Below are 24,543 nucleotides of genomic sequence, written 5' to 3' on the forward strand. Positions count from 1 at the left end.
GTACATAAATTACAGTTTCCAGGTTTGTGTTTTTATAGGAATTCTGTGTGTGTGCAAATGTGTTTCTGCATCTGTATGTATTTCTTGTGCTTTTTTCTAGCTATTTTTATTCTGTCTGTTTGATTTGTCCTATTCTTATTTGTTTCGTTTTATTTTAATGCATTATACTGTATTGTATTATTATTCCTTAGATTGTGTTTTCTAACGTGAGACAAGATATGAATCTGAAAATAGCCTTCTCTTTCATAGGAAAGATACTGATTGACTCATGAATCACTACCCGAAGTCAGTGAGATTGTTTAACTAAATGTGTTCAAGTTTGGTTCCTGACATAACAAAAGTAAATTTGTAGTGATGGTGCTAGAGAAAGAAGTGAATTGCTGAGAACTGGGATGGTCTAGGGCATTCTCTGAGCCTGTGATGTATGGAGAAGAAACATAATTCCTTCTCTAAGACTAGGAATATGTTTGGCAGAGCTGGTAGTAGCCTTGGGTTGAAGCCTGGGGGAGCTACAAATTCAGATCTTGAGAACCCAGCTCTTCCCACCATATGTGGCTGTGATTTTCAGTCCCAAGACCACTGTGTTCTCCATCTGTAATGATCTTGAGATACCCTGTGTTACATTTGTGTAACATTGGTTTATTGGTTTCCTAATGACTTCATACCCTTGTATGAGTTTCTGATGCTTCTGTCCCATTTCATCCCTGAAAATAGTCTGTAAGATGTTATACTAAATAAGCTTGCTTGACACAAAGAATAACTTGTACAGAGTCTCCTGAGCCCACCTGTTCTATCTTGGATCCTTTGGACTATCATCTCAGATCTCCTAGACTTTTCTTCTCATAACTGTCATTAAAGAACAACCTGCTTGTCCAGTCACTGAATCCCTGTCTCTTGCCTTTGTGTGAAGCAATAACTAAGTCTTCTTCACTGAAAGCAACCACGAAAAGGGAGTGAAGCAAGAAGATCACTCTAAAAGGTCGTCTATTATATTGTAGTTTTTCTAACATTCAGGATGTTTGTGGCTGCAGTGGAATTAAAAACTTTTGTTTTGAGTTATAATTTAAACCCCAAAATGAACACGCCTTTTCCCCTACTTGTTTAAATTTTCGTTTTTTTCTTATTCTAAATAAAGTCTCACTTTTATATTTAATTTTTTATCCACGACCCACAAGTTACTACCTCAACTACCGAAGCAGTAGACCCCACAGATCCAGAGGCCAATACTGGCAACTTTTGGAGGGACACTGGGTCCACAGGGCAGCAGCATTAGCTATTCTTACTGTTTCCATCATTTTAACATTAAGTGGAAAGCTACCCTCAGGGTTAGAGGTGGTCACATCTGAGAGTAAAAGCTTCATTTACTAGATTCAAAATTCTTTTCCTCAACGTTCAAAGTTTTCATTTTTTTTTTCTGATTCCCTTTTATTCAAACATTTACGATTGCCACTGTTGTCCTCAAGTTGTGTCCTTGGTTCTGATACATTTGTAAAACTAGTTTGCAAAAGTTAACTCATAAATATTCTCAGATTAGTAAAATAAAGCAAATTTAAAAAGCATATCCCTGAATGACATTTTAATAATGATAATCTAAATGATGTCTCATGACTCTGGTGCGTCTACTATTCTTCATGTATTTTTTTTTATATTTCAAGTATTTGTCCTTTAAGAAAACAAAAAACAAAGAAAGAATAGCAACAACAAAGCAAATTTAAGGACCAGTAGCTCAGATACACATTTTAAGGTATTGTTTTTAAAGAGCCTTGAGTAAAATGTATACCATTCAGACTTTTCTGTGAGCTATTCTTAAGAACTTGATGTTCTTATTACAGATCCAGAGAGGGACCTACCATCCCCATGATCTCCTACAGAAGTGGCGTTGACTTATTCACCAGCCTTAAGCTCATCTCTTAGGCTCCCAGCTTCCCTTTGTAAAGTATGATAACAACTTTTCTTGGGGACATACAATCACAAAGTAGCTTAGGTTTGTTAAGCACTTCAGTTGAGTCTGGGTTTGAATACTTTTAATTGTGGGTATTATTGAAGGTAATAATGAGGATGGTAATGATTCTTCCTCAGTGTTTTGCTGGCACAGTAGCAGAAAGAACTTCTTTATAATGTATGTAACTAAGATTTGGGGAGGAGGCAGAAAAGCTTGATGGCTGAGAACAAGCAGGTTTGAAAATAAAAGCCAAATAGAGGAGCCGAGCATCCTTTTCTAGGAGTCTCCAGTGTGTCCTTTAGAAATCCCATTGGTTTATTTGTTTGGGGTAACTGAGATAGGGAATCTAGTGCGACAGAAAATACCTCAGGAAATATTACCTCCAGTGTGAGCTGGATGGGAGAAGACACACCAGCAAATCGAGCAATCATTTGAATCAAAGCCTCTCTTTCCTGTGGAATTTTCAGCAGCAGCAGGAGAAGCAGAAGGCCCAATACAGCCAAGTGCAGCCCCATAAGGTTGGGTCCTCTGCTGTCACAGGAAAAAATTTAGGACGAGGCAGAATGGGCCAAAGCTGGGGAGCTTACAAAGCGTATAGACAGTCATACTGCAGAGCACAGTGTGCAAGAAATAGATGCAGGTTGCTCCAGAGCATGAACACACATGTGTATGTTTGTGTGCATGTGTGTGTGTGTGTGTGTGTGTGTGTGTGTGTGTGTGTGTAAAAGAGAGAGATTCATCACCATAAAGATGCAATTTACAACAAGGCTAAGCAAGCAGAGTTTAAAATATAAGGACAGTTTACAAATTTAAATTAAAAAATCTGAATGGATCTACTCTTTTAAAGAATTCTTTTTGTCAATGGAATTAAAAGGTCCATTGTTTAGAATTAAGGCTGAATGCATAGTATGTACATGGTGAAACCCAAAGAGATGGCCCTAGATAAGCATAGTTCATGTGTGTGCTTGTTGTTTTTGTTTGTTTTATTTTTATTTCGGTGGTGGTTTTGTTTGGAGTTTTTGTTGACTGTTTCATGGAGATGTTCTGTGGAAAATGCACATTGTCTCTGTATAGAATTTTGACTTTATCTGTTGTATTTAAATTTCTGGAATATCAGTTAGTAATGAGGGCAAACAATGTCCCAGAATGAAGGATTCCTTTCCCACCTCTTACTCCTTGGTTTTCCTTGTCTTTCTAGCCTCAACAGCAAATGAACAGAGAAATGCCCTTTTACTAAGCATCTCTCTGCTGATCAAGGAAACATCTTTCTTAAATTTAATATAATTGTGTTTAGGTAAGGGTAGAGCTCATAATTTCTGAGGTTTCAGAAATAATAGGCTAAGCTGAAATAGTGATTAAAGCCAAAGAATTTTGAAATAACTTCTAGAAGCAACTGTTACCAACTTTTATTTTTATAAATCACTTTGTTGTAGCAAATTAAAATACATTACAAGAAAAAAATGTGATCTTTAAATTATCAAAAGTGTCAGCAAGAAAAATGACATTCTGGAACCGGGCGTGGAGTGGGCGAACATGCAACATTTTTCTTAAGGGTAGAAAAGGCTTTCTTAAGTATTGACGAAAGGCCTGGTTAATTGATTAAGAAAATAGGTTGTGTCTTGAATTTCTTTTGAGGAACACAAAGTTCGAAATCAGTAGTGAACATGTGTTTTGTGTTGAGTTCATGTCAATGTGATTCGATCCAGGCCTCATATCCCCAACTGTCCTGTTGCTAACAACACCAGACAGGGAAGAAAAGAGGGAGTCAAGAAGGTCTGTGTTTCAAAAGTAAACTGCTTTAAGTAGGACATCAGTAACCTAGCTTGTACCCTGAAGTGATACCATGTCTATGCGTTGGTCCTTCTCCTTCTTAATGTCACAAGGGGACTCCGTTTGCACTGAGAAGTTACAGTGGAGGTACAAGGCTTGTCAGAAGCAATTTTTCTAACATGGTTTGTCAACACACAGACCTTGACCCTGAGATCTAGCCAGAAACTGGCCCAATAGCTTTACACCCTGCCTTGCACGGGTGAAAGTTCTATGACCTTCATGATGTTATGGGCTGGCTTGCAAAACTTTTGACCCCAATTTTACTCTTTTGAACATTAACTAAAATCTCCCATGAGGGAGTTTTTTCCAGTTTTGTGATTTTCTTGACATCACTTCATTTGCTTTGTTAGTTTAATCAAAAGTGAGTATAAACATGGCTTCTTTTCATATTTGTTACATGGATTATGGGTTTTAAAAATAAGAACCTACATTTTTACAACTCATGGATCCATGATTCTGTTGTAAGAGAGATGCATCGTACTTAAATAATGTTTCCCTTGGTTTGAAAACATATGCTGGTATTTTCTCGCCCCTTGGCCCATGGACGTGTGTGAGTGCTGGAGCTCATCCGCCCTGCCCCATGGACACTGGTGAGTGCTGGAGCTCATCCTCCCTGCCCTGTGGACACTGGTGAGTGCTGGAGCTCATTCTCCCTGCCCCATGGACACTGGTGAGAGCTGGAGCTCATCTTCCCCACCCCACGAACACGGGTGAGTGCTGGAGCTCATGCACAATCCAGTATTGGCTCACCCCTTCCCTTTGGGATCCAGAGATTGAACTCAATTGTCATACTGTATATCAAGTGTATTTACCTACTGAGATATCTCACCAGCCCTGTTTTCCCTCTTTTCTTATCAGCATTATATTAACCACCAAAATAAAATGAAAGCATAAGTCATGGGAGTGTTAAGTTTCATTCCAATATTTCTTTATATTCTTGTTCTGACTTGTTCGGCTATGACAAGTGATCTTTAGGCCAGTTGAAAGTAAACCAGATGGTATTATCCCCTCTCTGAGAGGGTCTCCCACACACAGTTTGTCCTTCCAGGAAATACCTTCGTAGATATACTCAGAGTTTTGTTTAAGTTGGTTCTAAATCCAGTCCAGCTGACAACCAAGTTTAGCCATCACAGCAAGTTTCTGTGATAAGGACACGTCAGATTTTTGCCTCCCTTTTATTTCTGTGTTTGTTTGACTAGTTGTTAGACTATTTTTTATTGTTTTTATTGAGCTATATATTTTTCTCCTCTCCCTTCCCCTTCAATCCTCTTCCATAGTTCCTATGCTCCCAATTTACTCAGGAGATCTTGTCTTTTTCTACTTCCCATGTAGATTACATTCATGTATGTCTCTCTTAGGGTTTTATTTGTTGTCTAGGTTCTCTGGGATTGTGAATTATAGGCTGGTTTTTATTGTTTTGTGTCTAAAAGTCACTTATGACTAAGTATATATGATATTTGTCTTTTTGTGTTTGGGTTACCTTCCTCAATATGATGTTTTCTAGATCCATCCATTTGCCCACAGATTTCAAGATGTCATAATTTTTTCTTCTGTATAGTACTCTATTGTGTAAATGTACCACATTTTCTTTATCCATTCTTTGGTCAAGACGCATTTAGGTTGTTTTCATGTTCTGGATATGACAAACAATACTGCTATGAACATAGTTGAGCACATGTCCTTATGGTATGATTGAGCATCCTTTAGGTATATATTCAAAAGTGGTATTGCTGGATCTTGAGGAAGGTTATTTCCTAATTTACTGAGAAATAACCATACTGATTTTCAAAGGCACTGTACCAGCTTGCACTCCTGCCAGCAATGGAGTAGTGCTCCTTTACCCCACATCCTCTCCAGGTGAAGTTGTCTTCAGTGTTTTTGATCTTGGCCATTCTTACAGGTATAAGATGAAATTTCAGAGTTGTTTTTATTTGCATTTCTCTAATGGCTAAGGATGTTGAGCATTTCCTTAAGTGTCTTTAGCCATTTGAAAATTATCTATTGAGAATTCTCTATTTAGGTCTGTGCCCCCATTTTTTTTTAGTGAATTATTTGTTCTTTTGATGACCAATTTCTTGAGTTCTTTGTATATTTTTGAGATCAGCCTTCTGTCTGATGTGGGGTTGGTGAAGATCTTTTCCCATTCTGTAGGCTACCGTTTTGTCTTGTTGACCATGTCCTTTGCTTTAAGAACTTCTCAGTTTCAGGAGGTCCCATTTATTAACTGTTTTTCTCAGTGTCTGTGCTATTGAGCTTATATTTAGGAAGTGGTTCCCTGTGCCAATGTGTTCAAGTGTACTTCCCACTTTCTCTTCTATGAAGTTCAGTGTGGTTGTCTTTATGTTGAGATCTTTTTATCTGTTTGTACTTGAGTTTTGTGCATGACGACTGATATGGATCTAATTTCATTCTTCTACATGTTGTTGTCTATTTGTTGAATATGCTTTCTTTTTTCCATTTGATATTTTTTGCTTCTTTGTCAAAAATCAGGTGTCTGTAGGTGTGTGGATTGATATCCAGGTCTTTGATTTGATTCCATTGGTCCTACTGTCTGTTTTTATGCCAATACCGAGCTGTTTTCAATACTGTAGTTCTGTAGTAGAGTTTGAAGTCAAGGACTGTGATGCCTCTAGAAGTTCCTTTATTGTACAGGTATTTTTATACTTTCTTTGGGCTATCCTGGGATTTTTCTTTTTTGCTTTTCCATATGAAGTTGAGTATTGTTCTTTTAAGATCTGTGAAAAATTCTTTATTTATTTATTTATTTATTTAGTAATTTTATTAAATTATAAAAGTTTCCATTTCTGCCCCTCCTCCCACCACCCTCCCACTCCCCCCACTCCCTCTCCTCCTCCCTCTCCATCCCTAAGAGCAGTCAGGGTTTCCTGCCCAGTGGGAAGTTCAAGTTCCTCCCCCCTCCCTCCAGGTCCAGGAAGGTGAGTGTCCAGACGGACTGGATCCGCAAAATCCAGCATATGCAGAGGAAACAAGTCCCAGTGCCATTGTCAATGGCTTTTCAGAAAGACTCCGGCCAGCCACATTCAGAGAATCCGGCCACATTCAGAGAATCTGGTTGGATTGCGTCCTCGTTCAGTCCCAGTTCAACTGGCCTTGGTAAACTCTCATTAGATCCGTCCCCTTGTATCAGTGGGTGATCACATCCCTCGCAGTCCTTATTTTCTTTTTCATTTTCTTCCTCCTTCTGCTCCTCATTTGGACCTTGGGGGGCTCAGTCCGGTGCTCCAATGTGGGTCTCCATCTGTATTGCCATCAATCGTGGGATGAAGGTTCTCTCTGATCTTGCCGTCTTTGCTCACGTTCTCTTTCCTTCTGCTTCTCGTTTGGACCTAGGGAGTTAAGTTCAGTGTTACGATGTGGGTCTCTGTCTCTATCTCCATCCATCGCCAGATGAAGGTTCTATGGTGATAAGCAAAATATTCATCAGTATGGTTATGGGCCTAGGCCGTTTCAGGCACCCTCTCTTCTGTCCAGAGAACAATCTGGGGATCTCCTTGGACCTGTGATCCCATTTATAATCAAGTCTCCTGGAAACCCTAAGATGACTCCCTTAGTTGAAATATATTCTTCCCTGATCTCATATCCATCCTTCCTCCCTCCCCCCATCCCAGTCCACCTAGCTTTCCCCTTTCCTCCCCTACTCCCTTCTCTCTAACCCTCTCCCCTTCCAACAACCATTCCACACCCCCCCCATGCACCCGAGGTTACCTGGGACTCTTGTCTATTTCCAATCTCCAGGCAGATAGCTACATGATTTTCATCAGGTTCACCTTCTTATTTAGCTTCTCTAGGATCACGAATAATAGGCTCAAAGACCTTTAATTATGGTTAGAATCCACATATGAGTGAATACATACCATATTCCTCTTTTTGGGTCTGGCTTACCTCACTCAGTAAAGCGTTTTCTATTTCCATCCATTTGCATGCAAAATTCAAGATGTCATTGTTTTTTACCGCTGAGTAGAACTCTAATGTGTATATGTTCCACACCTTTATTAATCATTCTTCTATTGAGGGGCACCTAGGTTGTTTCCAGGTTCTGGCTATTACAAATAGTGCTGCTATGAACATAGTTGAACAAATGCTTTTGTGGTATGATAGGGCATCTCTTGGGTGAAAAATTCTGCTGGGATTTTGATGGGTATTGCATTGAATCTGTAGACTGCTTTTGGTAAGTGGAAGACCTGTATGACAAGACCTTTAAATCTTTGAAGAAAGAAATTGAAGAAGACACCAGAAAATGGAAATATTTCCCATGCTCTTGGATAGGTAGAATTAACATAGTAAAAATGGCAATCTATTTTTTTTAAAAAAAACATTTTTGGGACTACTATTTGATGACTGGCATTGTCTTTTGGAATCCTGTTGATTTGATAAAATGGTGAGTTCTGGGTTCAATAAGAGATTCTCAGTATATAAGGTAGAGAGTGATCAAGAAACACAGCTTTTATCAACCTCAGGTCCCACATATAAGAGCACATGTGTGTATATGTACTCTCATATAAGGGAACATATATGAATAGACACATATTACACACACATACACATTAAAAATAGTAATTAGATTTGATTGACCTATAAGTTCTTATAGATAAGATTCTGAGCCTTGTTTCTTTTAGAAAAAGTACACACACACACACACACACACACACACATACTGTATATCTTTTGTAAGTATTGAGATGGGGTAATTTTGCTGCTGTAGTAATTGCTAATGGATGAAGCATTTTGCTGTAAATATCTTACATTAACATATTTTCAGACCTAATTTGCTATGTACATAAGAAATTATCAAAATTTTCTTACTGCATTTACTACATTTAATAATGTAATAATAATCTTTTCAAACAATTTGTTAATATTACAATATCAGTATTCATTTGTAATACATTTTCTGATTATCATGTTGGGCTTTTGACTAAGCAAAACATTGTCTTTTAAATATCTATTAGTAATCACCTTTTAAATGACCACTTTATAAACAAATATTTTAAAGTGGTTTTATTACAGAAACACCCTATATATGTGTTTAGAAATATGTAGAGCTTTTTGTCTGAACTTTATTTGTTGTTTGAAATCTTATAGACTTAAAGACTTGTAAGTATAACGTGTGCGAAGTGACTACTGAGTGCTGTTAATGTTAATGCTTTGTTTCTGGACTGTTGACACACAAAATGGCCAATGGCATTCTTTAGAAAATTTCTGTTTTCTGTATGTGAATGTATATGTGTGTGTATGTGTGCGCACAGATGCAAGTATGGGTAAGTATGTATGGACATGCATGTTGAGACTAGAGGTCAAACTTTGGTGTCATTTCTCAGAAGCTATCTCTCTTATTTTGAGGGGAAGAGGTGCAGAGTCTTCACTGTCTAACTTGCAAATAGCAAGTGGTCCTCCTTTCTCTGCTTCTCTGGCAATGGAATAATGAATACGTACATTATGCACATCTTTAAGCATTATGCTAGGAACTAAGCATTGATACCCATGCTTAGTGTTTAAGTCCTTTACAAGCAGAATTTCTTCAGTTACCATTTTGAACAGAACCATTAGGTAAAACTCTGGCCATTGGGGTAATCCTGCTGTTTGAAACCCTTGTTTCCATAGATTTACTTTGATAAAGTAAGTATTTTGCTATTGCGTATATGAGATGCACTTATATATCAGAAACTGAGTGTGTTGTGATCATTAGGATTAAATTTGTAATCGATGTGTCTGATATTTTGATTTCAATCAGTGTTTTAGACTGCTATACTATCAACCAAAGATTCTGTTTTGCTTCAAATGTAGAAGCTAAGTTACTGTACAAAAGGTAACTGTGTGGTTCTTCTGTGTAATGATGTTAATGGGCACCGTTATATCTCACGTGTACTTACCCACCGCTTGAATTGCTTTCAAAGATAAAAAACCTAGAAGCATTTAGCAAGCTGACGGGTCATAAGCCAGAGTTTTCAGTAGTACTAACCTTTCCTATATTTGTGTTCATGTGCTCCTAATTGAATCCTGGTGATTCTCTCCATGTAGAAATGCATATCCTAACACCCTCTGCTGTAAACAGTGTGCTTAAAAATGAAAAAGCAGCAGACATTAGTCCCTTAAGAAGTATATGATAGACTCCTATTGAAAGACTACATTTCCCTGCTTCTCTTGTGGCCAAGCAAGGCAACTCTGGAAATGAGTGACTATGGGAGGAAATGTCCTGCAGTCATTTCTGTACCTGTAAAAGGTCCCAGCCATCTTTTTCCATGGAGTTTCTGAACTACTCACATTGGTGGGAATATGCCCCCTTGTTGTGGATAAACATGATCCTGACTGTCTCAGGCCAGATACTTCTAACTTTCTGAGTTTTTTCTCCATAAACTGCCAGAGAGATCTAACACCACACCTATAAACAAATAAATATATGATTTTCAAATTATTTTTAAGTAGTTGCTCTTATTGTCTATTTTTCTTTAAAGGTTTATAGCTGTTGTCTGTTAACATGCTGTAGAAATGCAACTTCTGGCAAAAGAACCCGAGGAATATTTTTGAGATGCCAGGACATTACCCACAGTAGAAGTAACATACAACTCAACAGTGAACTTAAGTTTGTCTGCCCTAAGAGTTACTGTTTTTAAAACTCTGTGGCGCGCCCCCTGACCAGCAGGGGAAGGAAGACCACCGACACGAGGATTCTTCTCTGATCACGCTTTAATGAAGCACTGCTTGGTTGAGGGAGAGCTGGAAGTGAGGGTCCCCGAGCTGGGAGGAGCGGCGGCTTATATGCAGGCTGAAAAGATGTTCCCCCCTAACAGGACACTAGTCAGGCTAGGATTGGTGCAAAGCTGTTTCTAGGCAAACTAAGGCAAGACTCGCGCCAAAAATAGAATTGCTTATCTTGTTTACCACGCTTCTCAGCGCCATCTTGTAATGGCGGATCTCAAACACGTGTGGATCCCCACACTTCCCCCTTTTGTTTTAAATCATATAAACTGTACCGGTCATAGCTGGGGATAGTGGATGCTGCCCTGAAAAATATTGCCACTCCTTTTCCAGGGATAGTGTAACTCTGAGGGCGACCTATATGCTCAGCATCATATCCCCCTGATAGGATCTGATCAGTGCACTCTCAGGTGCAAGCTATCCGTGGTAGCCTCTGACCAGTGCCAACCAGTCATCCAGTCCCTCTGGGTGCAATGGCAACAAGGCCTCCAGGTGCAAGGGCACTGGATTAGAGGTCTTGAAAAATACTGATCCATGCTTGGGGGGACTGGCCGGCTTCCAAAGCTGCCAAAGCTCGAGCAATTGCAACCTTCTCCCGTTTTCTAACATGCAGCATCCTACAGAGCAGGAACAAGACAAGTATCAGACCTGCAAAAATTATGCTGAACATGCCAACTCCAACCCACTCTTTAAAATAGGTGAATGTAGCCACTAACCAATCAGAAAACTGTCCCAATGTAACAACTTCTACTTCTGTCTGGTTAAGCATGTGTATCTTAAGCGTAAAATTAGCTTGAAGCTGTTCAAGTTCTCGGGACCAATTTCCACTTAATAAGGCTGATATAGCTTTGGAATCATTAAGGGTAGCAGGATAGGCGGTAAAACACAGATAAGAGGTTGAAGGTCATCTCTGCTGCCTCCACATGAATCTTCCACAGAAGGACACTCAGCATCCACAGGGTCATCTTTCTTCTTTATTTCTCTTGTCGGTCTTGCTGGCACCCAGATGTATGTCAGCATTCCTAGAAAAACATAAACAAAACTCTCCTCCCAAATTAATATTTAAGAGTATTAAAAATCTCAGTGTAAAAATTCAGCACAATCAGTACTGGAAGTAGGCTGGTTTTGAACTTAGAGACCTGCAAGTCTCTGTTTCAAAGAGCAAATCTTGTTTGCCTGTGCCATTAAAGCAGGCCTTAGAATTAGATGGAATTGCTTTCAAACAGAGCATGTCTGTCTGTTGCTGTTTTTCCAGCAATATTTTGTCCACATGTAAAGCAATTTCCTGCATTGTTTCCTTGCCTACGAGTGGCAGCCACTACTGCAGCAGCTAAGCCTGCATTGGTCAATGGTCCACCAATTTCTCTACAAGCTTTTAACCAAGCTTCTAAGCCTTTCCCTTTCCATGGAGTAATGGCTCTTCTGCATCCTTTGGTAGCTTGTTCATACACTAGCTGTTGAACTAGAGGCATGCCCTGCTCCACATCTCCAAAAATCTTTCCTGCAGCTTCAAGCATTCTCGCCACAAAGTCTGAGAATGGCTCATTAGGTCCTTGTATAATTTTTGTTAAATTTCCAGAGACCTCTCCTTTATTTATTATAATATATTTATTATTATTTATTATAATATATTTATATATATTTATTTATATATATTTATATATATTTATTATTATACATTAACTCGAGCTTGCCCATGAGCCGCATCAGTAACTATTGATCTATAATCCAAATATTGTCCTGTGGAAAGGCAAGCTCTAGCAACTTCCCACCAATCCGAAGGAGTCATAGCCTGATTGGCTAACCTGCTTAAGAGTGTGAGTGTATAGCTGGCATTTGCTCCATATGTCTTTGATGCTTCTACCAAATCTTTGAGCTGCTTATAAGGAATGGGCTCATGATATCTGGTATTTGTTTGAGGATCTTGAAATACTGGAAAAGCAGCCGCAAGGCGGGACCAGGTTCTCCCACCAATAAAATGGCATTTATTCTGAGGAGGGCAATAAGGGGGTGGAGCCGGCTCAGAATACAGAGCCGAAGGCGCCATTATCCCCGTTCCTAATTTGACTCGTCTGCCCCTTACTGGTGGATCATACCTCTCCTCCTCATAACTTGCAGCTGCCTCCTCCAAATCCTCCTCTTCTTGCTCAGTTAATTCATCCTCCTCCTCTGAGTCCGTTATCTCGAGGGAGGCAAATTCTTCCAGCACTGGATATAAGGATGCTGGAGGCTTTTTCTTAATATTATCTTTTTTTGTTTCAAATTCTTCCAGCACCGGATATAAGGACGCTGGAGGCTTTTTCTTAATATTATCTTTTTTTGTTTCTTTATGAGGGTTCTTTTCTTCCCTCTCCTTTTTTTTCTTTTTGCTAGCCTTTTTCCTTTCTCTTTTATTTTTGCGCATGTTTTGATCCTCTCCTTTTGATTCTGCTTCTGATAAACTGTCCTGGTGCTCTGATAGTACCCTGCGTCCTTGCTTAATTACTTCTATATTTTTCCCTTCCTTAAGGCACGAATGTACCAGTCTCCACAAGGGGAGCGTTCCTCTGCCTAATTGATCATTTTCCTCAAGGTCTCTGCCTAGTTTCTCCCAACAGTTGAGGGTGAGATCGCCAGAGACGGCAAACCACGGTGCAGTCTTATCTATGTCCTTGACGATGGTCTGAACCGTACTCGTAGAAATCTTTAAACCCCATTGTTTCAACAGACTCTGTATTGGACTGGTGAAATCACAGACTCCTGACTCAGTACTATGACTGTGGCCCATACTTATTTACGAGGTTTTTGGCATCAGTCGAAAGCCGCTTTATCTACAGCGGACTTACTTTCGATTCCTTTATTTACGAGGCCTTGGCGTTAGTCGAAAGCCGCTTTATCTACAGCGGACTTACTCTCGATTTCTACACCCAACAAAGACACTCCTTTCCAGGTTCATCACACCGCAGCCAAAAACAACAAAAATAGACCACAAGGGTTAGCAGAATAACAAACAGAGCAAACCACAGCTACCTGAGAGGACTTACCGACGTCGTCCGCTTCGCGTGTAGAGTTCTGAATCCTCTTCGGCCCCTCACAGGTGTCGGCTAGATGTTCAGTCCCGTGTCCAGGTTTCTGGCACCAGCTGTGGCGCGCCCCCTGACCAGCAGGGGAAGGAAGACCACCGACACGAGGATTCTTCTCTGATCACGCTTTAATGAAGCACTGCTTGGTTGAGGGAGAGCTGGAAGTGAGGGTCCCCGAGCTGGGAGGAGCGGCGGCTTATATGCAGGCTGAAAAGATGTTCCCCCCTAACAGGACACTAGTCAGGCTAGGATTGGTGCAAAGCTGTTGCTAGGCAAACTAAGGCAAGACTCGCGCCAAAAATAGAATTGCTTATCTTGTTTACCACGCTTCTCAGCGCCATCTTGTAATGGCGGATCTCAAACACGTGTGGATCCCCACACTTCCCCCTTTTGTTTTAAATCATATAAACTGTACCGGTCATAGCTGGGGATAGTGGATGCTGCCCTGAAAAATATTGCCACTCCTTTTCCAGGGATAGTGTAACTCTGAGGGCGACCTATATGCTCAGCATCATATCCCCCTGATAGGATCTGATCAGTGCACTCTCAGGTGCAAGCTATCCGTGGTAGCCTCTGACCAGTGCCAACCAGTCATCCAGTCCCTCTGGGTGCAATGGCAACAAGGCCTCCAGGTGCAAGGGCACTGGATTAGAGGTCTTGAAAAATACTGATCCATGCTTGGGGGGACTGGCCGGCTTCCAAAGCTGCCAAAGCTCGAGCAATTGCAACCTTCTCCCGTTTTCTAACATGCAGCATCCTACAGAGCAGGAACAAGACAAGTATCAGACCTGCAAAAATTATGCTGAACATGCCAACTCCAACCCACTCTTTAAAATAGGTGAATGTAGCCACTAACCAATCAGAAAACTGTCCCAATGTAACAACTTCTACTTCTGTCTGGTTAAGCATGTGTATCTTAAGCGTAAAATTAGCTTGAAGCTGTTCAAGTTCTCGGGACCTATTTCCACTTAATAAGGCTGATATAGCTTTGGAATCATTAAGGGTAGCAGGATAGGCGGTAAAACACAGATAAGAGGTTGAAGGTCATCTCTGCTGCCTCCACATGAATCTTCCACAGAAGGACACTCAGCATCCACAGGGTCATCTTTCTTCTTTATTTCTCTTGTCGGTCTTGCTGGCACCCAGATGTATGTCAGCATTCCTAGAAAAACATAAACAAAACTCTCCTCCCAAATTAATATTTAAGAGTATTAAAAATCTCAGTGTAAAAATTCAGCACAATCAGTACTGGAAGTAGGCTGGTTTTGAACTTAGAGACCTGCAAGTCTCTGTTTCAAAGAGCAAATCTTGTTTGCCTGTGCCATTAAAGCAGGCCTTAGAATTAGATGGAATTGCTTTCAAACAGAGCATGTCTGTCTGTTGCTGTTTTTCCAGCAATATTTTGTCCACATGTAAAGCAATTTCCTGCATTGTTTCCTTGCCTACGAGTGGCAGCCACTACTGCAGCAGCTAAGCCTGCATTGGTCAATGGTCCACCAATTTCTCTACAAGCTTTTAACCAAGCTTCTAAGCCTTTCCCTTTCCATGGAGTAATGGCTCTTCTGCATCCTTTGGTAGCTTGTTCATACACTAGCTGTTGAACTAGAGGCATGCCCTGCTCCACATCTCCAAAAATCTTTCCTGCAGCTTCAAGCATTCTCGCCACAAAGTCTGAGAATGGCTCATTAGGTCCTTGTATAATTTTTGTTAAATTTCCAGAGACCTCTCCTTTATTTATTATAATATATTTATTATTATTTATTATAATATATTTATATATATTTATTTATATATATTTATATATATTTATTATTATACATTAACTCGAGCTTGCCCATGAGCCGCATCAGTAACTATTGATCTATAATCCAAATATTGTCCTGTGGAAAGGCAAGCTCTAGCAACTTCCCACCAATCCGAAGGAGTCATAGCCTGATTGGCTAACCTGCTTAAGAGTGTGAGTGTATAGCTGGCATTTGCTCCATATGTCTTTGATGCTTCTACCAAATCTTTGAGCTGCTTATAAGGAATGGGCTCATGATATCTGGTATTTGTTTGAGGATCTTGAAATACTGGAAAAGCAGCCGCAAGGCGGGACCAGGTTCTCCCACCAATAAAATGGCATTTATTCTGAGGAGGGCAATAAGGGGGTGGAGCCGGCTCAGAATACAGAGCCGAAGGCGCCATTATCCCCGTTCCTAATTTGACTCGTCTGCCCCTTACTGGTGGATCATACCTCTCCTCCTCATAACTTGCAGCTGCCTCCTCCAAATCCTCCTCTTCTTGCTCAGTTAATTCATCCTCCTCCTCTGAGTCCGTTATCTCGAGGGAGGCAAATTCTTCCAGCACTGGATATAAGGATGCTGGAGGCTTTTTCTTAATATTATCTTTTTTTGTTTCAAATTCTTCCAGCACCGGATATAAGGACGCTGGAGGCTTTTTCTTAATATTATCTTTTTTTGTTTCTTTATGAGGGTTCTTTTCTTCCCTCTCCTTTTTTTTCTTTTTGCTAGCCTTTTTCCTTTCTCTTTTATTTTTGCGCATGTTTTGATCCTCTCCTTTTGATTCTGCTTCTGATAAACTGTCCTGGTGCTCTGATAGTACCCTGCGTCCTTGCTTAATTACTTCTATATTTTTCCCTTCCTTAAGGCACGAATGTACCAGTCTCCACAAGGGGAGCGTTCCTCTGCCTAATTGATCATTTTCCTCAAGGTCTCTGCCTAGTTTCTCCCAACAGTTGAGGGTGAGATCGCCAGAGACGGCAAACCACGGTGCAGTCTTATCTATGTCCTTGACGATGGTCTGAACCGTACTCGTAGAAATCTTTAAACCCCATTGTTTCAACAGACTCTGTATTGGACTGGTGAAATCACAGACTCCTGACTCAGTACTATGACTGTGGCCCATACTTATTTACGAGGTTTTTGGCATCAGTCGAAAGCCGCTTTATCTACAGCGGACTTACTTTCGATTCCTTTATTTACGAGGCCTTGGCGTTAGTCGAAAGCCGCTTTATCTACAGCGGACTTACTCTCGATTTCTACACCCAACAAAGACACTCCTTTCCAGGTTCATCACACCGCAGCCAAAAACAACAAAAATAGACCACAAGGGTTAGCAGAATAACAAACAGAGCAAACCACAGCTACCTGAGAGGACTTACCGACGTCGTCCGCTTCGCGTGTAGAGTTCTGAATCCTCTTCGGCCCCTCACAGGTGTCGGCTAGATGTTCAGTCCCGTGTCCAGGTTTCTGGCACCAGCTGTGGCGCGCCCCCTGACCAGCAGGGGAAGGAAGACCACCGACACGAGGATTCTTCTCTGATCACGCTTTAATGAAGCACTGCTTGGTTGAGGGAGAGCTGGAAGTGAGGGTCCCCGAGCTGGGAGGAGCGGCGGCTTATATGCAGGCTGAAAAGATGTTCCCCCCTAACAGGACACTAGTCAGGCTAGGATTGGTGCAAAGCTGTTGCTAGGCAAACTAAGGCAAGACTCGCGCCAAAAATAGAATTGCTTATCTTGTTTACCACGCTTCTCAGCGCCATCTTGTAATGGCGGATCTCAAACACGTGTGGATCCCCACACTTCCCCCTTTTGTTTTAAATCATATAAACTGTACCGGTCATAGCTGGGGATAGTGGATGCTGCCCTGAAAAATATTGCCACTCCTTTTCCAGGGATAGTGTAACTCTGAGGGCGACCTATATGCTCAGCATCATATCCCCCTGATAGGATCTGATCAGTGCACTCTCAGGTGCAAGCTATCCGTGGTAGCCTCTGACCAGTGCCAACCAGTCATCCAGTCCCTCTGGGTGCAATGGCAACAAGGCCTCCAGGTGCAAGGGCACTGGATTAGAGGTCTTGAAAAATACTGATCCATGCTTGGGGGGACTGGCCGGCTTCCAAAGCTGCCAAAGCTCGAGCAATTGCAACCTTCTCCCGTTTTCTAACATGCAGCATCCTACAGAGCAGGAACAAGACAAGTATCAGACCTGCAAAAATTATGCTGAACATGCCAACTCCAACCCACTCTTTAAAATAGGTGAATGTAGCCACTAACCAATCAGAAAACTGTCCCAATGTAACAACTTCTACTTCTGTCTGGTTAAGCATGTGTATCTTAAGCGTAAAATTAGCTTGAAGCTGTTCAAGTTCTCGGGACCTATTTCCACTTAATAAGGCTGATATAGCTTTGGAATCATTAAGGGTAGCAGGATAGGCGGTAAAACACAGATAAGAGGTTGAAGGTCATCTCTGCTGCCTCCACATGAATCTTCCACAGAAGGACACTCAGCATCCACAGGGTCATCTTTCTTCTTTATTTCTCTTGTCGGTCTTGCTGGCACCCAGATGTATGTCAGCATTCCTAGAAAAACATAAACAAAACTCTCCTCCCAAATTAATATTTAAGAGTATTAAAAATCTCAGTGTAAAAATTCAGCACAATCAGTACTGGAAGTAGGCTGGTTTTGAACTTAGAGACCTGCAAGTCTCTGTTTCAAAGAGCAAATCTTGTTTGCCTGTGCCATTAAAGCAGGCCTTAGAATTAGATGGAATTGCTTTCAAACAGAGCATGTCTGTCTGTTGCTGTTTTTCCAGCAATATTTTGTCCACATGTAAAGCAATTTCCTGCATTGTTTCCTTGCCTACGAGTGGCAGCCACTACTGCAGCAGCTAAGCCTGCATTGGTCAATGGTCCACCAATTTCTCTACAAGCTTTTAACCAAGCTTCTAAGCCTTTCCCTTTCCATGGAGTAATGGCTCTTCTGCATCCTTTGGTAGCTTGTTCATACACTAGCTGTTGAACTAGAGGCATGCCCTGCTCCACATCTCCAAAAATCTTTCCTGCAGCTTCAAGCATTCTCGCCACAAAGTCTGAGAATGGCTCATTAGGTCCTTGTATAATTTTTGTTAAATTTCCAGAGACCTCTCCTTTATTTATTATAATATATTTATTATTATTTATTATAATATATTTATATATATTTATTTATATATATTTATATATATTTATTATTATACATTAACTCGAGCTTGCCCATGAGCCGCATCAGTAACTATTGATCTATAATCCAAATATTGTCCTGTGGAAAGGCAAGCTCTAGCAACTTCCCACCAATCCGAAGGAGTCATAGCCTGATTGGCTAACCTGCTTAAGAGTGTGAGTGTATAGCTGGCATTTGCTCCATATGTCTTTGATGCTTCTACCAAATCTTTGAGCTGCTTATAAGGAATGGGCTCATGATATCTGGTATTTGTTTGAGGATCTTGAAATACTGGAAAAGCAGCCGCAAGGCGGGACCAGGTTCTCCCACCAATAAAATGGCATTTATTCTGAGGAGGGCAATAAGGGGGTGGAGCCGGCTCAGAATACAGAGCCGAAGGCGCCATTATCCCCGTTCCTAATTTGACTCGTCTGCCCCTTACTGGTGGATCATACCTCTCCTCCTCATAACTTGCAGCTGCCTCCTCCAAATCCTCCTCTTCTTGCTCAGTTAATTCATCCTCCTCCTCTGAGTCCGTTATCTCGAGGGAGGCAAATTCTTCCAGCACTGGATATAAGGATGCTGGAGGCTTTTTCTTAATATTATCTTTTTTTGTTTCAAATTCTTCCAGCACCGGATATAAGGACGCTGGAGGCTTTTTCTTAATATTATCTTTTTTTGTTTCTTTATGAGGGTTCTTTTCTTCCCTCTCCTTTTTTTTCTTTTTGCTAGCCTTTTTCCTTTCTCTTTTATTTTTGCGCATGTTTTGATCCTCTCCTTTTGATTCTGCTTCTGATAAACTGTCCTGGTGCTCTGATAGTACCCTGCGTCCTTGCTTAATTACTTCTATATTTTTCCCTTCCTTAAGGCACGAATGTACCAGTCTCCACAAGGGGAGCGTTCCTCTGCCTAATTGATCATTTTCCTCAAGGTCTCTGCCTAGTTTCTCCCAACAGTTGAGGGTGAGATCGCCAGAGACGGCAAACCACGGTGCAGTCTTATCTATGTCCTTGACGATGGTCTGAACCGTACTCGTAGAAATCTTTAAACCCCATTGTTTCAACAGACTCTGTATTGGACTGGTGAAATCACAGACTCCTGACTCAGTACTATGACTGTGGCCCATACTTATTTACGAGGTTTTTGGCATCAGTCGAAAGCCGCTTTATCTACAGCGGACTTACTTTCGATTCCTTTATTTACGAGGCCTTGGCGTTAGTCGAAAGCCGCTTTATCTACAGCGGACTTACTCTCGATTTCTACACCCAACAAAGACACTCCTTTCCAGGTTCATCACACCGCAGCCAAAAACAACAAAAATAGACCACAAGGGTTAGCAGAATAACAAACAGAGCAAACCACAGCTACCTGAGAGGACTTACCGACGTCGTCCGCTTCGCGTGTAGAGTTCTGAATCCTCTTCGGCCCCTCACAGGTGTCGGCTAGATGTTCAGTCCCGTGTCCAGGTTTCTGGCACCAGCTGTGGCGCGCCCCCTGACCAGCAGGGGAAGGAAGACCACCGACACGAGGATTCTTCTCTGATCACGCTTTAATGAAGCACTGCTTGGTTGAGGGAGAGCTGGAAGTGAGGGTCCCCGAGCTGGGAGGAGCGGCGGCTTATATGCAGGCTGAAAAGATGTTCCCCCCTAACAGGACACTAGTCAGGCTAGGATTGGTGCAAAGCTGTTGCTAGGCAAACTAAGGCAAGACTCGCGCCAAAAATAGAATTGCTTATCTTGTTTACCACGCTTCTCAGCGCCATCTTGTAATGGCGGATCTCAAACACGTGTGGATCCCCACACTTCCCCCTTTTGTTTTAAATCATATAAACTGTACCGGTCATAGCTGGGGATAGTGGATGCTGCCCTGAAAAATATTGCCACTCCTTTTCCAGGGATAGTGTAACTCTGAGGGCGACCTATATGCTCAGCATCATATCCCCCTGATAGGATCTGATCAGTGCACTCTCAGGTGCAAGCTATCCGTGGTAGCCTCTGACCAGTGCCAACCAGTCATCCAGTCCCTCTGGGTGCAATGGCAACAAGGCCTCCAGGTGCAAGGGCACTGGATTAGAGGTCTTGAAAAATACTGATCCATGCTTGGGGGGACTGGCCGGCTTCCAAAGCTGCCAAAGCTCGAGCAATTGCAACCTTCTCCCGTTTTCTAACATGCAGCATCCTACAGAGCAGGAACAAGACAAGTATCAGACCTGCAAAAATTATGCTGAACATGCCAACTCCAACCCACTCTTTAAAATAGGTGAATGTAGCCACTAACCAATCAGAAAACTGTCCCAATGTAACAACTTCTACTTCTGTCTGGTTAAGCATGTGTATCTTAAGCGTAAAATTAGCTTGAAGCTGTTCAAGTTCTCGGGACCAATTTCCACTTAATAAGGCTGATATAGCTTTGGAATCATTAAGGGTAGCAGGATAGGCGGTAAAACACAGATAAGAGGTTGAAGGTCATCTCTGCTGCCTCCACATGAATCTTCCACAGAAGGACACTCAGCATCCACAGGGTCATCTTTCTTCTTTATTTCTCTTGTCGGTCTTGCTGGCACCCAGATGTATGTCAGCATTCCTAGAAAAACATAAACAAAACTCTCCTCCCAAATTAATATTTAAGAGTATTAAAAATCTCAGTGTAAAAATTCAGCACAATCAGTACTGGAAGTAGGCTGGTTTTGAACTTAGAGACCTGCAAGTCTCTGTTTCAAAGAGCAAATCTTGTTTGCCTGTGCCATTAAAGCAGGCCTTAGAATTAGATGGAATTGCTTTCAAACAGAGCATGTCTGTCTGTTGCTGTTTTTCCAGCAATATTTTGTCCACATGTAAAGCAATTTCCTGCATTGTTTCCTTGCCTACGAGTGGCAGCCACTACTGCAGCAGCTAAGCCTGCATTGGTCAATGGTCCACCAATTTCTCTACAAGCTTTTAACCAAGCTTCTAAGCCTTTCCCTTTCCATGGAGTAATGGCTCTTCTGCATCCTTTGGTAGCTTGTTCATACACTAGCTGTTGAACTAGAGGCATGCCCTGCTCCACATCTCCAAAAATCTTTCCTGCAGCTTCAAGCATTCTCGCCACAAAGTCTGAGAATGGCTCATTAGGTCCTTGTATAATTTTTGTTAAATTTCCAGAGACCTCTCCTTTATTTATTATAATATATTTATTATTATTTATTATAATATATTTATATATATTTATTTATATATATTTATATATATTTATTATTATACATTAACTCGAGCTTGCCCATGAGCCGCATCAGTAACTATTGATCTATAATCCAAATATTGTCCTGTGGAAAGGCAAGCTCTAGCAACTTCCCACCAATCCGAAGGAGTCATAGCCTGATTGGCTAACCTGCTTAAGAGTGTGAGTGTATAGCTGGCATTTGCTCCATATGTCTTTGATGCTTCTACCAAATCTTTGAGCTGCTTATAAGGAATGGGCTCATGATATCTGGTATTTGTTTGAGGATCTTGAAATACTGGAAAAGCAGCCGCAAGGCGGGACCAGGTTCTCCCACCAATAAAATGGCATTTATTCTGAGGAGGGCAATAAGGGGGTGGAGCCGGCTCAGAATACAGAGCCGAAGGCGCCATTATCCCCGTTCCTAATTTGACTCGTCTGCCCCTTACTGGTGGATCATACCTCTCCTCCTCATAACTTGCAGCTGCCTCCTCCAAATCCTCCTCTTCTTGCTCAGTTAATTCATCCTCCTCCTCTGAGTCCGTTATCTCGAGGGAGGCAAATTCTTCCAGCACTGGATATAAGGATGCTGGAGGCTTTTTCTTAATATTATCTTTTTTTGTTTCAAATTCTTCCAGCACCGGATATAAGGACGCTGGAGGCTTTTTCTTAATATTATCTTTTTTTGTTTCTTTATGAGGGTTCTTTTCTTCCCTCTCCTTTTTTTTCTTTTTGCTAGCCTTTTTCCTTTCTCTTTTATTTTTGCGCATGTTTTGATCCTCTCCTTTTGATTCTGCTTCTGATAAACTGTCCTGGTGCTCTGATAGTACCCTGCGTCCTTGCTTAATTACTTCTATATTTTTCCCTTCCTTAAGGCACGAATGTACCAGTCTCCACAAGGGGAGCGTTCCTCTGCCTAATTGATCATTTTCCTCAAGGTCTCTGCCTAGTTTCTCCCAACAGTTGAGGGTGAGATCGCCAGAGACGGCAAACCACGGTGCAGTCTTATCTATGTCCTTGACGATGGTCTGAACCGTACTCGTAGAAATCTTTAAACCCCATTGTTTCAACAGACTCTGTATTGGACTGGTGAAATCACAGACTCCTGACTCAGTACTATGACTGTGGCCCATACTTATTTACGAGGTTTTTGGCATCAGTCGAAAGCCGCTTTATCTACAGCGGACTTACTTTCGATTCCTTTATTTACGAGGCCTTGGCGTTAGTCGAAAGCCGCTTTATCTACAGCGGACTTACTCTCGATTTCTACACCCAACAAAGACACTCCTTTCCAGGTTCATCACACCGCAGCCAAAAACAACAAAAATAGACCACAAGGGTTAGCAGAATAACAAACAGAGCAAACCACAGCTACCTGAGAGGACTTACCGACGTCGTCCGCTTCGCGTGTAGAGTTCTGAATCCTCTTCGGCCCCCTCACAGGTGTCGGCTAGATGTTCAGTCCCGTGTCCAGGTTTCTGGCACCAGCTGTGGCGCGCCCCCTGACCAGCAGGGGAAGGAAGACCACCGACACGAGGATTCTTCTCTGATCACGCTTTAATGAAGCACTGCTTGGTTGAGGGAGAGCTGGAAGTGAGGGGCCCCGAGCTGGGAGGAGCGGCGGCTTATATGCAGGCTGAAAAGATGTTCCCCCCTAACAGGACACTAGTCAGGCTAGGATTGGTGCAAAGCTGTTGCTAGGCAAACTAAGGCAAGACTCGCGCCAAAAATAGAATTGCTTATCTTGTTTACCACGCTTCTCAGCGCCATCTTGTAATGGCGGATCTCAAACACGTGTGGATCCCCACAAAACTCTTTGTTGTTTAAAATTTGTCATAAAGGGTTTTACTTCTACTGAAATGTTAACCTCTATTACTTACTCCACTCCTCCCCTAGTGTGGGGTAAGACCAGACCAACTTACATTGGTATTGTCCAAGTAATGAGGGACAATGAATAGAAAACAGAGAAAAAAGTTATCAACATCTTCAAATAATAATACTCAGAGTCAAGAGGAGAAGTTGAAAGCATCAATATCAAGTCTATCTGGGCATGGTAGAACTTGCCTTTAAGACTGAAGCAGGAGGACTATAAATTTGAGGTCAGTTTATGTTTCATTAACAAGACAAAATGGAGTCCCTCATGTCAGTCTTTCTAAAAGTAATTAGAGCCAAGTGGTAATGGAGAAAATCTTCTTATATGTGGTTACTTTGTACTAACTAAATGTCTTCTGGCATTGGCTCCTACTTGTATTCTTTTTCTAGTCCTATTACGATACTGGTTATAGACTCAGGTATATTGCACCTCAAGATTATGAAGATAAAACAGACTGTGGAAGTGTAATCACTCTGACAGGAATGAATATATCCTAAGAGCCACTGGGTCCTTTCTGCTACTCAAACCATGGTCCCCACTGGTATTTCCCTGAGAATTTCATGCTGGGAAACAGAAAGTCTTAAGCATTTTTTGGTTGTCAGTCAGGGAAAGAATGTTTCAGGAGACATTTCCCCACAGTTCTGACAGCTTTCAGACCACCCTGCATGATGTGGGATTCCCTCTGTATGCTGTGAATATGTTTTATTACCGTTGGTTAATAATCGGTTTCAGTCAAATGTTTAGCAGAGTATAGCCAGGCAGGAAATCGGAACAGAGATAGAGTAGGCAGAGTCAAAGAGATGGCATGTAGCTGCTAAAGGAGAAAGAAGCTGGAACCTTACTGGTAGGCCATGTTGTGATACACAGATTAATAGAAATGGCTTAATTTGAGATGTAAGAGTTAGCTAGGAATACACCTAAGTTATTGGCCAAACAGTGTT

The 24,543-nt window shown here is 41.5% G+C and overlaps 1 protein-coding gene across 8 annotated transcripts; it reads right to left on the reverse strand.

The window, feature by feature from the left end:
• Positions 1-10,459: 10,459 nt before the first annotated feature.
• On the reverse strand, positions 10,460-23,165 carry LOC148121853 (endogenous retrovirus group K member 10 Gag polyprotein-like). Of its 8 annotated transcripts, none has more exons than XR_015738128.1 (4): positions 23,119-23,165; positions 19,917-21,117; positions 13,513-17,915; positions 10,460-11,511 (listed from the first exon to the last, which is right to left on the reverse strand). XR_015738128.1 is itself a non-coding variant. In XM_087907270.1 (3 exons), the coding sequence occupies exon 3, from the start codon at positions 13,254-13,256 to the stop codon at positions 12,162-12,164; it is 1,095 nt and encodes a 364-aa protein (XP_087763396.1). In that variant the 5' UTR covers positions 13,257-14,713; positions 16,715-17,915; positions 19,917-23,156; the 3' UTR covers positions 10,460-12,161. The 8 variants fall into 8 exon arrangements, 1 of the variants encoding a protein (XP_087763396.1); XR_015738125.1 differs by having other exon boundaries at positions 13,513-14,713; positions 16,715-17,915; positions 19,917-23,156; XR_015738131.1 differs by having other exon boundaries at positions 13,499-14,713; positions 16,715-17,915; positions 19,917-23,156.
• Between the last annotated feature and the right edge of the window lie 1,378 nt (positions 23,166-24,543).

The sequence above is a fragment of the Myodes glareolus genome, chromosome 6, assembly GCF_982192425.1.
Source record: "Myodes glareolus chromosome 6, mMyoGla1.1, whole genome shotgun sequence".
NCBI lineage: Eukaryota > Metazoa > Chordata > Mammalia > Rodentia > Cricetidae > Myodes > Myodes glareolus.